The sequence below is a fragment of the Manis pentadactyla genome, chromosome 14 (assembly GCF_030020395.1).
Source record: "Manis pentadactyla isolate mManPen7 chromosome 14, mManPen7.hap1, whole genome shotgun sequence".
Lineage (NCBI taxonomy): Eukaryota > Metazoa > Chordata > Mammalia > Pholidota > Manidae > Manis > Manis pentadactyla.
This window is the reverse complement of record NC_080032.1, coordinates 70,325,678-70,338,762: the sequence shown is the minus strand read 5'-3', so window position 1 is coordinate 70,338,762 and position 13,085 is coordinate 70,325,678. Positions and strand designations below refer to the sequence as shown.

Sequence of the window (13,085 nt, the reverse complement as noted above, 5' to 3'; positions counted from 1 at the left end):
TGTTTGGTTGTTTACTTTTTTGTTGCTTTTTAAAATCGAAAATGACTTTACAATTGTCATTTTAAATATATATATATATTATATATACAAAAAGACAAACACCTTTAGTCACACATCTAATTACATTTCAAAAGTAAATTCATGGAAAAGGAATTGCTAAATCAAAGAATAAACCCACACTATATATTAATTTTGTAATTTTTAAATATAATTAATATAATATATAATATTAAAACACTGTGTGTAAATGTGTATGTGTAGGAGGAGGAATTCAACATTTTCCCCACATGGTTAGCTATAACCTAACACCATATTTTCCATAACATAGTCTCTCTATTGTTTGACATTTCATGTTAATTGTATAATAAATCCTGCTTGAAGCTTTCAAGAGAATAGAGAACTTGATGGAAAAGCCAAAATAAAGTGTTGATTTTTGAGAGACCCAGGTTATTAGCTGATATACAGGAATTAAAAGCAGGAATGGATGAGATGTGTCAAGAAAGGTAGTTGTACTTGCCTTGAGAGGCTGGTTCAGGGGTTCTCTATGTGCAAAGAAAGGTGATGCTACTAAGGCAGAGACTAGATGGTTTGGATTTTACACTGAACTTCAAAGGTGCTCATGGCTTCCGCACATGCAAACTCCCTGATTCTCTGGTCACAGATGAATCTGGGGAAAAATAAAAACCACTCAGCCTTGGATAGAGAGGAGAGAAGCAAAGGTTAAACTATCAAGAAAGGATGGATAATGGCTATCTTTGTATCTGAGTAATGCTGACTGTGACTCTACTTACCTATACTTATGTATTCTGTATATAATTTCTATCCCAAGTCTCAAACTACAATTGAGCATGTGTTTATATTTTAAGAGCGTTTTGATTTTCCTTTTCTGAAAATGATGTTCATAGTGTTTGCTTATTTTTATTGGTTTGCTTTTTCCCATTATTTGTAGAACCTCTTTATTTATCAGGAAATTAGCCCTTTGATATATGAGTTGCAAACATTTTTCCCCATTTGCCACTGTCTTTGTGCATGTACGCGTATGTGTGTGTTACTGATTTACACCAACAAATCTATATCAGGTTTTTACCCAGAATGAGTTGGCCCTAAACTCAAAAAATACCTTGTTTTTTTAAGCTTTTAAAAAAACTGTGTTAAATACACATAACATAAAATTTACCATTTTAACCATTTTTTGGCAATATATTAATTCTGTTAAGAGCCCAATAAAAAGGACTTGTTCTTCTCAAGGGTAATAACAGCAGTAATTTAAAATGGGAAACATATTTACAGTGTTACAATGTTAAACATATTTACAATGTTGATTGTGGTTACTTGGGAAACCAAAATAAGAACTGGATGTCTGTTTATTATATTTTTATATAATAGTTATTATTATAGCCAGGTACAAGGCTAAGTACTGCACATACATCACTCCACTGAATAGTTTTAATAAGCCTATGAAAGAGGTGTAAGCATTGTTACTGTATAATCAAAGAAACAGAAACTTTAAAAGGTGAAATAACTTGCAAAAACTTTCACAGGCAGTAAGATAGGTAAGAGACTCAAACCCAAGCAGTCTGACTCCAGAAGTGGAACCACCACACAAATTTCTCACAAAGGATGGGACCCAGAACACTGTGTGTGGCATTCTGTTAGATAGAACATGGGAGAACTTTAAAATTTTTCTAGTAGTTGTGTATTTGTTTGTTATTATTGTGGTATTTTTTAATTAATGTATTTATTTATTTACTTATTATTGCAGTTAAATATGCATAACATACAAGTTACCACTTTAACCGTTTTTAAGGGGACAGTTCAGTGGCATTTAAGTACATTCGCATTGTTGTGCAACCATCACTCCCTGTGTCCTTGTCTTTTGACTTTGCTATGGTAGATTTTGCCATGCAAACATTTTTTGTTTTTACATCATTGAATTTAACAATATTATATTTAAAGGATTCTGTTTTGTATCATACCTAGAAAGACTTTCCTAACTCTGAGATTTTATTTTTAAAGATCCTCTGACATTTCTTCTGGTACATCTATAATTTCATTTTTCTACATTCTACACTAATCCTTCAGGAATTTATCCCGGTATAAAGTGTGAGATCCCACTTAGTTTTGTTTTTAATGCCAACAGAAATTTCATTTCCAACCAAATTCATTTTATATATAAATGGAAAAAAAGGCAAGCCAAAGAAGCTAGGAAAATCCTGAAAAAAAAGAGGAGGAAAGGGACTGGTTGGCCATGGAGGATTAGTGCTACCAGAAATTAAAACATATATTTACAGTAATTACAATATGGTCCTGAGTGCATAAACTGGTAGAACAATAGAATGAAATAAGATGATCAGACTTACCAGAATTGAGTATAAAGGTATAAATTTAATTTAAAAGATATAAATTTAAATGCCATCTTCAGCATGTTGAGCATTCCTATCCAAGAATATGGCATACCTTCTCACTTGCTCAAGTGTCCCGTTAGAAATAAGCATCCTAGAATGAGAAGGCGCTCCATCTTCCCACGGCCTTCCTGCCCACTGAAGAATGGCAATGAAAAGTTACCTGTGAGGTTGTTTGGGGTCTAATTTTTTGTTTCCAGAGTCAGTCCTAACACAATGGACTCCCCAGTCTCTATTTACATAATGTGAAAAGCTGTGATCAAATTCTGATTTAATCGAATGTATCTGTACCATATTTCCATAGTCAGGGCCCAAACCCAATACTAGGTGATAAAGTTTAAATGGTAGGTGTTAAGTGTTGGCAGAATTTTTTTTTTTAAGATTCCAGAGGCCTTGCTTTCACTTGGAAAGATAAGACGGCAGCTGGAAATTAACATCTACTTCTCAGTATTATTAGTCACCATTCTCAAAGATGGGGCTTCAAGTTACCATAAGGTGTTGGTCCAGAACAGCAATGTCCAACAGAAATATGAGTCACACCTATAAATTAAAACTGTCTAGTAACCCCACTACAAAGAAGTAAAAAGAAACATGAAATTTAGTAACACTTTTTTAACCCAATATATCAAAAATACAATCACTTCCACATCTAATCAATATAAAAGTTATTAATGAGATATTTAACATTCCTTTCCATGCTAATTCTTGGAAAACCAGCATATATTACACACTTACAGCGCATCTCATTTGGACTGGCCATATTCAAGTGCTCAAAAGCCACATATAACTTTCAGCTACCATAATGGACAGTACATCTCTAGAAGATGGTAATGGCCAAGGAAATCTATTAAGTCCAAGGTTGGAAATAAAGTATCTCAAGGGTCTAGAACAGACTTTGATCGTCACTAGCCCTAATACTTATTTGATATATTTATCTTGTCTACACTGTCCCTTATCAGGGGGTTATCCAGACTAGTGCTTGACTCACACTTTCAGAGGTTGTGAGTTCGCTGCTCCTTCAGCTAGCCAGTCCATTTTGGTGCAATCTTAACCCCCAAAAAAATTCCTTGCTAGCACACAAGCAGGTTGGTCTGTGGCGGTTTGAGAAGCTTATATGGGGTGGGGAAGTAAGGGATTAGTTGGGTTATGAACTAAAAATTGGGTGGGAGGTTAGGTGAAGAACTGTTGGAAAGCCAGAGCTGAGTATCTGGTTAAAATGGTTAGCTACACCACAACAAAATTAAGACCCCCAAAAAGTAGGTATACATACTAACTTCACTAACCTAGAGATAAATTCGGAGAATTTGAATTAGTGCAAACTTTACAATTTTTCACAGTACAGTAAAACACAATTGGGTTCTAATAAAGGTTACCATTTCTATTAGACCTGCATTACAAATAACATTATCCTAAATCTTAAAGTCTTTTATCAAAAGGATTAATTTCCAGACCCAGAAATCAAAGGCACTTTAAAAAAGTCATGTTCCCTGTCTCCCACATTTTCGTTACTCAAAAACACCCTGGAATTCAGAGACAGAAAACTTTTTTTTTTAATTCAGTAAAAACGACACCACCTGCCTGAATTTGATGAGTTTCTGACTGCGTGGCGCTTGAAATAATACATTTGTGCTATATATGCATTTCTTCTCTCCTTTTTTTTAACCCTTGGTAGTGAGGTGTTCTTTTCTAGGCCTCCTTCACCCTCCCGCCCTCCGCATTCTACCTTTCCAAGGCATGGGAAGGTGCATCCTCGCTGGGGTTCCTGCCAGCGCCTCCTTAGTACCTCTGGCCAGCAGCCGGTGAAACGACGCGCCCTGGACATCCATTAACGTTTATACTACATCTCTGCCGCACCCCCCAAAGCTTCTCCTGTTACCGCCGCCCCACGCTCCCCCACTCGCCTGCACACTGGCAAGCACATTGGGGGGAAATTTTGGAACAGAAGCTCCGCCCATCCTCCGCTCTCCCGCCTGCACAAAACCGGGCTCAAATACCCCACCTCGGGCCGCCGAAGTAGGTTCCGTAGCACGATCTGGGTACTGTATTTTTTACAAGAAAACAAGCATCCAAGAAAAAAATTCAAACTGCACCAGCGGGCCAATGGGGAAGAAGCGGGAGGCGGGCGGAGGAAGTGCGCGACGGGCGGGGCGGGCGCGGGGCCTGGTACCGCTGGGGATTCGCAAAAACGCGGCGGGCGCTAGCTTTGGGGCTCTTTTTTTTTTTTTTTTTTTTTTTTTTCCTCCAAAACCCGCTCCAGCGCGAGACTCCGCCTGCAGCTGCCGCCTTTCGGATCCACCTTAAATCTTCAGTGGACTCAGCGCAGGGGTCAGTGGGCGCAGCCAATGCCAATCAAGTTTACAACCACCAGCACGGGAGGGGGAAAAAAAAAGAGGAAAAAAATAATCTGTAAGTTCTCCAGTCCACACGCACAGTCACACGGACGCACGCACTCACAGACACTAACACAAAAAAGGAAGGAGGGGGTGGGGGGCCGGGCGCGCCAGAGAAAGGGAAGATGTTTGCAAAATGCTGCTCTGAGCTCGGCGCCCGTGGCCCGAGCGCTCGGGGAAGGCGCGCGGGAGGCGCGGCCCGGCGCGAGCGCCATGATGGTCGCCGCGGATCGGGGCCTTTTCTGGAGGGGGAGCTGCAATGATGCAATCCCCCGGCCCGCGTCCCGGCTGCGCGCCCTGCTCCTGCCTTTTCTTAACGTTCCTTTACAGGCACGTCGACGTTTCGCGCCCAGCACGCGTCGATATTTTTCTGTATTTTTTTACTTTCCGATTCCTGCGCACTCTGCGTGTGTCCCCACGCGAGACAGGCCTGGGGCGCGGGTGACCGCGCGGGACGAGTTTACGTGTAAACGCTCCACTTTCGGTTCCGCTGGGTCTGACGGAGGCTGACCCCACCCCGCCCCACCCCCAAGCGAGCCGAGGCCCCGAAGGTCCCCCATCCCGGGGCGGGGGCTTCTAGCGTGACCGTGGGCCCTGTTTCCCTGCCCCACCCCCACCCCCACCCCCAGCTTCGCTTGCAGGATTTTTACCTTGATTTTGGCCCGGAGGGAGGGGACCGGGGCGCAGGGTGTGGCTCAGGTGAAGGAGATGGCAAATCAGAAAAAGAAATTCATACTCCGCAAAATTGATCAGAGATCCTAGACGAGATTTTAGGACATATTTTGCAAGCCGGAAAAGCTTGTGAAGAGCAAGTGTCTACGGTAACGATGATGAAGGTGACATGGCGAAGGCAGCGTTCCCGGCCGCCAGGAAAGGTCGCTCGGCGCGGCCCGGGGCGGTGGGCGCACCTTGGCCTGAAAGGCCGCCCACCCCGCTCCCCTTGTCGATTTCCTTGGTACCCTCTGTCCCCCAGTCATACCCCTGGACCCACATTTCCCTAGTTCTTTCCTGCGCCGGTGCCCCGCACAGGATCGAAGTGGATGCGCTGGGGAAACCCTGCAAAGCGGGTGTAGGGGAGGAAGCGACCCCCGCAAGCGGCTGTGGCGCTCGGCCCTTCAGCGCGCGGCTGCGGCCCTCTAGGGCGGCCGGCGAGCCGGGAAGCCTTTCGAAATGCGCGGGGCTGCGGATCATTGGAGCCCGGGGTGGGGGTGGGAGCGGGCTGCCCTGGAGGGTCCACAAATTCGGAAAGGTTCTCCCCTTCGCTCAAATGCCCCAAGCGCCCTGGGATGGGCAGGGTGCTGCTTTGAGGGTCCGAATGTGGAGAAGAATGGGGGTTTTCGCTTCTTTCGGAGCCCAGACGAGAGGTGATGAAGGAGGAAAATTTCTGAGCAACCGCCCAACCCCGCTGCGCGGGCCGAGGCGCAGCCGCCCTCCACGGCCTGCGGGCGCCCGAGCGCGGGAACTGCGCCCAGAGACCCGGACGGTGCGGGAGCTGCAAGTTGCAGCCAAGGAACGAGACTCACTGGCCAACTTGTCCCAAGGCGACAGCCAGCCAGGCCCGCAAATGCCGCGGCTGGCGGGCGCGGGACTGCGGGACAGTTTGAGGAGACGACGGCGCAGTGGCCCGGGTAGCGGGGCAGGGGTGGCTGGCGCCAGCGGCCGCATCCCTCTGAGGGACGCTCACGGCGGGCCCCGCAGTCCGGAGCCCGCGTCAGGACGTTCCAAACCCCTGGGACGCATTTGAAGACTTGACACAGACGTGTAAAGGATCGACCCAGTGACGGGGGGCGGGGGGGCTGCGTTCCTGTGAACGTGCCTAGGGCGGCAAGCATCCACTTCTTGCTGGCCCTGCACGCCTAAAATGCAATCTCTGAAAATTCACATTACAGATGTCTCTTTAGGAAAGGAAAATGGGGGTAAAGGCAGCAATTAAGGGAAGATTCCCCCCCCCCCGCACCTCTTTAAAGACACATTTTAATTTTAAAGTACCCTTTTTGGCTCAGACAAACTCGTTTTATTTCACTATTTCCTGACAACCCGTTTTGAATTGTTTTTCTTGCTTTCTCAGCGCCTTCCTGAAAAACAGCCTGTACGCGTGTTTTGAATAGAGCCACAAAAACCCCTTTAGGCTTTAATTAAAATAATACCTAAAGGGAAGATGTAGCCCAGCTACAGAGGATCTACTTTTCCCTTCCCGGCAGCCGAAGAGAGTCAACCCTTCTTAAAAAAAAAAAAAGTAACTTTGGGTCAAACTAAGCTCGAACTATGGTGTTTAGAGCCCCTTTTGGGGTGCAATAATGTGATTACAAGTATTTGAGGGAACTGTTTAACCCAAATTTAGATTTTTGCAATTTAACCATTTACAGATTCCTGGAAAAAAAAAACTTACTTTTACACCTCAACCACATTTCTTGAGAATGTGGTATTACAGGAATTATTTTAGTAAATCTGTCTTTAAATGACTTGTTGAAATTTTTTGTTTAAGTAAAAAAATCTCTCTCCCTGTCATGTGGACATGGGGACCCAAAACCCACACAGATTTGGTATTTAGATTAACTAGTTTGGGGTTGTGTAGATAATAACCAAGAGATTTATAAATTGAGGAATTAGTGTAACCAGTTTATTTGAAGAATGCCTATTTTATCTAAATTAGCGTGGAATGCATCCAAATTTCTAAAAGACTTCTGAGTATTTTGGGCAAGAGGTGTAGATTAGGTGGTGTGAACAATTGCTCGAATTCTTCACAACACTGCATGTGTAAATACAGAATTTAGAGAAGTCACCATGTTACTTTCATTTTCAGTCCTACAAAAGTGTGTTCAGTCTACTTATGTAACAATTTTTGGTTCTGACATATTTATATCCTAGAAGACATACATATTGAAACTAATGCACACTTTTGACAATCTTATTTATGTCAAAATGTGACTCTTCCACTCCACACTTCTCAAGCTTTGTCCATCCAAAAAGAACAAAATAGTGACTGCTACATTCGGACCCACATAAACATCTGAGCTGTGAACCTGATTTATCTAGGTATTTGCCACTTCATATTATATTTGTGTAAATACAACTAGAATGCCAGGTCAAATACCTCACACTGAGTAAAGCACATTACAGTTCAACTCAATGAATAGCTATGGAGTTTTTTATTGATTGCTTGATGTGTAACAATAATTGGCATTTTTTTCACACATTACAAAAAATTATACTTGGCTCAGTATGCAACCTTTTAAGCATAGCCATATTATTTAACAGAAGAAGGGAAAAAACCTATTCTACCCAATACAGCATTTACAAATGCACAAAACATGCCACTTTGGCTTATATATTGCCTAGATTAAAAAAAAAAATCTTTTTAACATAAATAAGTTAGTATAATTTTTCAGTGTCTTTACAGAGTTATGTACACAGGTACAATTCAAATGGTTTTGTTTCATACACATACACAGGCAATTTAAAAATACTGTTTAAAGATGTAGTATCCATTTCACTTTTCCACGTGTGCTTTTCTCTATACACACTTTCATTTAAAAACACCACTTTCCTTTGGGCAAATTAAACAGAATGAGAAGCTTTAAATTTAAAATTACTTCATTATTTTTTATGTGGAGTTACAGACCTTAAAAAAAAAACAACCCAAGGATTTAGAATTATTTTGACTGCCTACACAGCCTAAAGTAAGAAGAAAATTAAGAAAATTTCTCAAGAAATCTGCTAAGAATTAGATGGTCCATTCTGAGCATTTAGAACTCCCCCCAGACACCCCAGATTTTCTCCCAGAATTACTTAACTGGAGTGATTACCTAACTGCTGAATAATTAACTGATAAATTCCAATTTAGGGGGGCCTAGGGTAGACGCACTGAGGATAGACTCGCTGTTGTTTCTTTAAAGAAAAAAAAAAGCCATTTGCTGCTACATAACGGAATCATCAGAGCTCCCAAATAAGAAAAAGCTTCATGTAAAAATAAATAGCAATTATTTGTAGTCAGTGTTCAAATTTGGACGATTTTAAAAATGAAGTATCAGTTTTCACTGAAAGGGACATTACATCTTTAAAGAAAACACAAACCCTTCCCCCAAAACTGCCTCTCCTTTATGCAAGTCAAATATTTTTCTCCTTGCTCTAGATTGAAGCAAGCTCTTCATACCTCCCATGCCAATTCCTCAGCCCCCACCCTGCCCTCCCTTCCCCAGTTTATGTGCTACATAAAAAGTAAAAACTATATACACAGGTAGTACAATGAAGCAAATAAGGAAAAACCTAATTGCACAATGCTACATCCAACGCTTTTAGAGGCAGATCATTTAAGAGTGCCTAACATTTTAGTGTTATTGTGTTGTTGTTTTTCAGTGCTTATACAGGATGTCCATTCCATGGAGTCAGCGATATGTATTTAAAACTTTTCATTTGTATCTTCCTTGCTTCATCAAGCAGTGATGTATAGGATAAACAAGGAAATGTACCCAAGTCTGCAAAAGAAACAAAAAGCATTAAGAGAGAAGCACTAAAGTAACATTACCAATAAATTACAGGAATTACTTGGTCACTTAGTTGGGAAATACCTGTGCAAAGCAAAAGCAAAGTATGTACTAAAAGTTGATCAGTGTAGTCATCTCCATCCAACATTTCCTGCTCTGGATTCTTACTATCCTCTGTGTTGTGACAGTGGGCATTCTGGCCCCCCAGAGGACATTAGCAATGTCTGGTTGTCATACTGGGGTTGGGGGTGGGGGTGCTATCGGTATCCAGTGGGAGAGGCCAGGGATGCTGCCAAACATTTTACAAGGCACAAAACAGCCTCTACAACAAAGAATTATTTGGCCCAAAATGTCAATAGTGCAGAGGTTGAGAGACCGTGGTGTAGAGAATCGGGGTCAAAGATGGTGAGAAAAAAGAGATAGGAAAATTAAGAGACTGTGACTGCAGGAGTAATGACACGTTCAACTTTGAAAAATAATTTTAAGTAAAACTTATAAAGTCTCTCCCAAGAAAATTCCATTAACTTTCTTTCAAGTACTAGAGTCTTTCTTAGTCATACGCAGAATACACACTTGAATGCTTCTGAAAAAGTCCTTACTACTATTTCTAGTATTCTCTGAATTGGCACTATTTACTAACAATTGCCTCTCTGTATGTCAGAATGGGGCCAGATCAAAATCCAGCAGGTCTGATTCACCGTGGCTCATGTGAAGAGCTCGGCCACAAGTCACAAAGCAACAAGAGCTGCAGGTGTTAAGGCTGCTTCAGAAAAAAATTAACATATTTTCCCACTTCACTTATAGCTGTAATATAGAGGTTCTATAGTGCCATATTATATAAGCTCCAAAAAAATACCAGGTGTGAAGTCACATATATGACATGATGATTTGAAAATAAAACTTGAATCCCACCTGAATCCCTGTTCTTAATTTATTTTTAGTTTTTTTAAATGAGGACTTAAATCAACATCTATTAAGACAGCTTCACATGCTAGGCTATAAGTGTGATTTGGAAAAAAAGGGGTCACAGTCCTTGTCTGTAAGAAGTTTACAAACTATTAATATATGTAGTTTGATCATTATGGATAGCCAATTCACATCAGGTTGGGGTTGAAATATTCAAATTAGCTATTCATGTTGATCAGATTTTAGCAGATGGGAAAATCTCCACTTCCCTTGTTTGGGGTAGACCTACCCTTGCCAGTCTTGCTATCTACTATTCATTTCCCCTAGAAATACCCAAATCATCCTGTTATAGCACAATTAGCATACTCATGCTGACGTGTTCCTGGACTGCTTACTCTGGCAGAGTTAATTCTGCTTTGTTAATTCGTGTTCAAAATTCTGTAGGAACCTTAGTATTTTTGAGCTTTCCACTTTGGTTATTTTAAATACATAGGTTCCTTTTCTGTTCTCAAAAGCTATCAGAAAATAAGGAAAGGGACAATTTATGAAAATGACAAAGAACACAACATACCTCTCTACTCACATTTCTAACCACTGAATTAACTAAATATGACCCAATTTTACCTAAAAATTTAAATTTAATCATTTATTTGCCATTCTTCCCCGGATGGCTCAAAATCCATTACTGACCCAACCTGAACCTCATGGGAAATAAATTCTCATGAAGTGGGACCCAGGCATACCCCAGTTCTTATTCAGATGAGGAAAGGACCTATTGTTCCCAACACATTTTGGTGGGACTCATAGGGAACTGACATTCCTACCCAAGGGGTCCTTGATTACAAGTACTTGACTGAGACACTTGGCTCTAGTTGTTGCGTGTTTCAAGGAAAAACGGTCTCAGAAAGTAGAAACTGTTAAGAACTACCGTATCCTCAAAGTGATTTCCAGCCTTTCCCATCCATACTTTCTTGACCCCACAAAATATAAGCAAACCAAAACCCCACAAGCTTTAATCTGACAGCAACTGCTACGATGGGGTTATCTGGGGGTCTGAAAGCCCACGAGTTCCTGCAGCCCCATTCGGGTGTCAAGTTCTTCCTCCTAGTCCTCTACCCACCGAGCAGTTTACGTTTGACGTCTTCGGAGGCCCGGCTTCTTGGGCGTCTGCTCCACTGCGCCCGCATTCGGGGAACCGTCTGAAACATTTTCTTCTGTTCTGTTGGCTCTTTTGTTTTGAGGAGAGGAATCTACAGGCAAGGCGGAATTTTAAAAAGAACACACACAATCTTTATTAGAAAAAACAATGGCTGACAGAAGTTGGCACAATAGTCAGGGGATGAAAAACCCACCACCTCCACCCACAATCCCGTACCCGTCATTCCCAGTGGCCTTTAAGGGCACAAAAATGAGGTTGTTTTCCCATAACAGAAAGTGCATTCTACGCCCCAAAGCGCTCTCTCCACAGCGAAGAGGGAGGAGACTGATAAACATCCCAACGCTGTCACACACCTACCGCCGGCCAGCGGGGAGACCTGCAAGGTTTTTTTCAGTTCGAGAAATTACCAGATCATACAGTCCCACGTTTCTGACTTAAAAATCATAAACAGACAAGTAGTCAGCCAGATAGCATTCAAAACCGAAGATGAGGAGAGTTCGCTCCCCAAAAGCGAAATCAGAATACGCTGAAAATAAAGCTCTATTAAGACCCTCCAGCAGGCAAAGCGGTGGCCCAGGCAGTCAGGCAGACTTTCATTTCAGGGCTTGGAAAGGGTCCTTACCGTCCGCCGCGGGTCTCTTCCTCATCCCGGCGCACTGCTCCGCCAGCCCCGTCTGGCTGTCCGAGGTATCAGTCTTTGGGTCTACCAAATGGGAGTCCTCTGAGTTCGCCTGAGACCCAATTAAAGGCACCGTCGGGCGGTTCGCGCTGACATCCTGGCCCTCCAGCGCCGGCACCTTGCAGGCGCCTTTGGGGGGCCGCGGGGGTCTGTAGTAGAACTCGGGCAAGCTGCCCTTCTCCACCTCTTGCCACTCGTACTTGCCCTCCAGGGGCTTGTGATTCTGAAAATCAAAATTCCACTTGCGCTGGCTTGCCTCTTCCATGTCTCTGCAGTGCTTCTCCAAGTCCCGGGTCAACTCTTCGTGATTCACCGGGCCGAAGAGGTTTCTGCAGGCTGAGGGCTTGGGGTACTCCGCCTGTCTGGCGTCCATCCGCTCCAGGCTCGGGCTCCCGTTAGACACTCGCACGTTTGACATTTTCCTCCTGGGTCTTTACGACCGCCTCGCTCGCGCTCTCGGAAAACAAAACCGAACAAAACAAAACGCCCCGACCCAGCCCGAACCCCTCTTATAAGCCCTGCGACCGCGCCGGGAGCCAAGAGCAACAAACACCAGCAAGTGGCTGCCCGAGCGTCGGGGGCGCGCTGGCTCTGGGGGAGGGGGCAGGGGGAGCCCGGGCCAGGCGGCCCAGAGTCCCCGCCGATCAAGTGTGCGGGCGAGCGGGAGGGCGGGGAGGGCGGGGAGGAGCGGCTGGGCCAGTCCCAGTCCGGGCTGCCGCGAGCGCGGGCCCCGCGAAGCGAGCGCCTCTCCAAACCTTGCCGGCGTCGAGTCGCGGAGCGGCGAGTGAGCGGGCAGAGAGGGGAGGGGGAGAAAACACCCCGAAAAGACGAGCCCCCTTTTTTTAGTTGCCCAATATGGCGGTGGAAGGGAGGCTGACGAAGAAGAAAATGATTGACACCGCAAGTCTATTTAAACAGAGGAGGAGATCCATTGGTCGCGGCGCCGGGAGCCGCCCCGCCGAGGTTGGCGAGCGCGGCCTTAAGGTGGCCCAGGCGCGAGCGCGCCGACTCCGAGAGCGCCGCCCGGAGATTGGCTGGTCGCGTGATTGCTGGAGGTGCGCTGCT

At 44.0% G+C, this 13,085-nt stretch overlaps 2 protein-coding genes across 2 annotated transcripts; one reads left to right on the top strand and one right to left on the bottom strand.

Annotated features, from left to right (window-relative positions):
- The first annotated feature begins 3,390 nt into the window (after positions 1-3,390).
- On the top strand, positions 3,391-7,565 carry LOC118924591 (uncharacterized). The gene is made up of 2 exons (XM_036909480.2): positions 3,391-4,415; positions 4,660-7,565. Exon 2 carries the CDS (start codon positions 5,634-5,636, stop codon positions 6,534-6,536), a length of 903 nt encoding a protein of 300 aa, XP_036765375.2. The 5' UTR covers positions 3,391-4,415; positions 4,660-5,633; the 3' UTR covers positions 6,537-7,565.
- A 353-nt stretch (positions 7,566-7,918) lies between these two features.
- CDKN1B (cyclin dependent kinase inhibitor 1B) lies at positions 7,919-12,883 on the bottom strand. Its single transcript, XM_036909514.2, has 3 exons — positions 11,964-12,883; positions 11,303-11,432; positions 7,919-9,267 (listed from the first exon to the last, which is right to left on the bottom strand). Exons 1-2 carry the CDS (start codon positions 12,436-12,438, stop codon positions 11,311-11,313), a joined length of 597 nt encoding a protein of 198 aa, XP_036765409.1. The 5' UTR covers positions 12,439-12,883; the 3' UTR covers positions 7,919-9,267; positions 11,303-11,310.
- Positions 12,884-13,085: the final 202 nt, after the last annotated feature.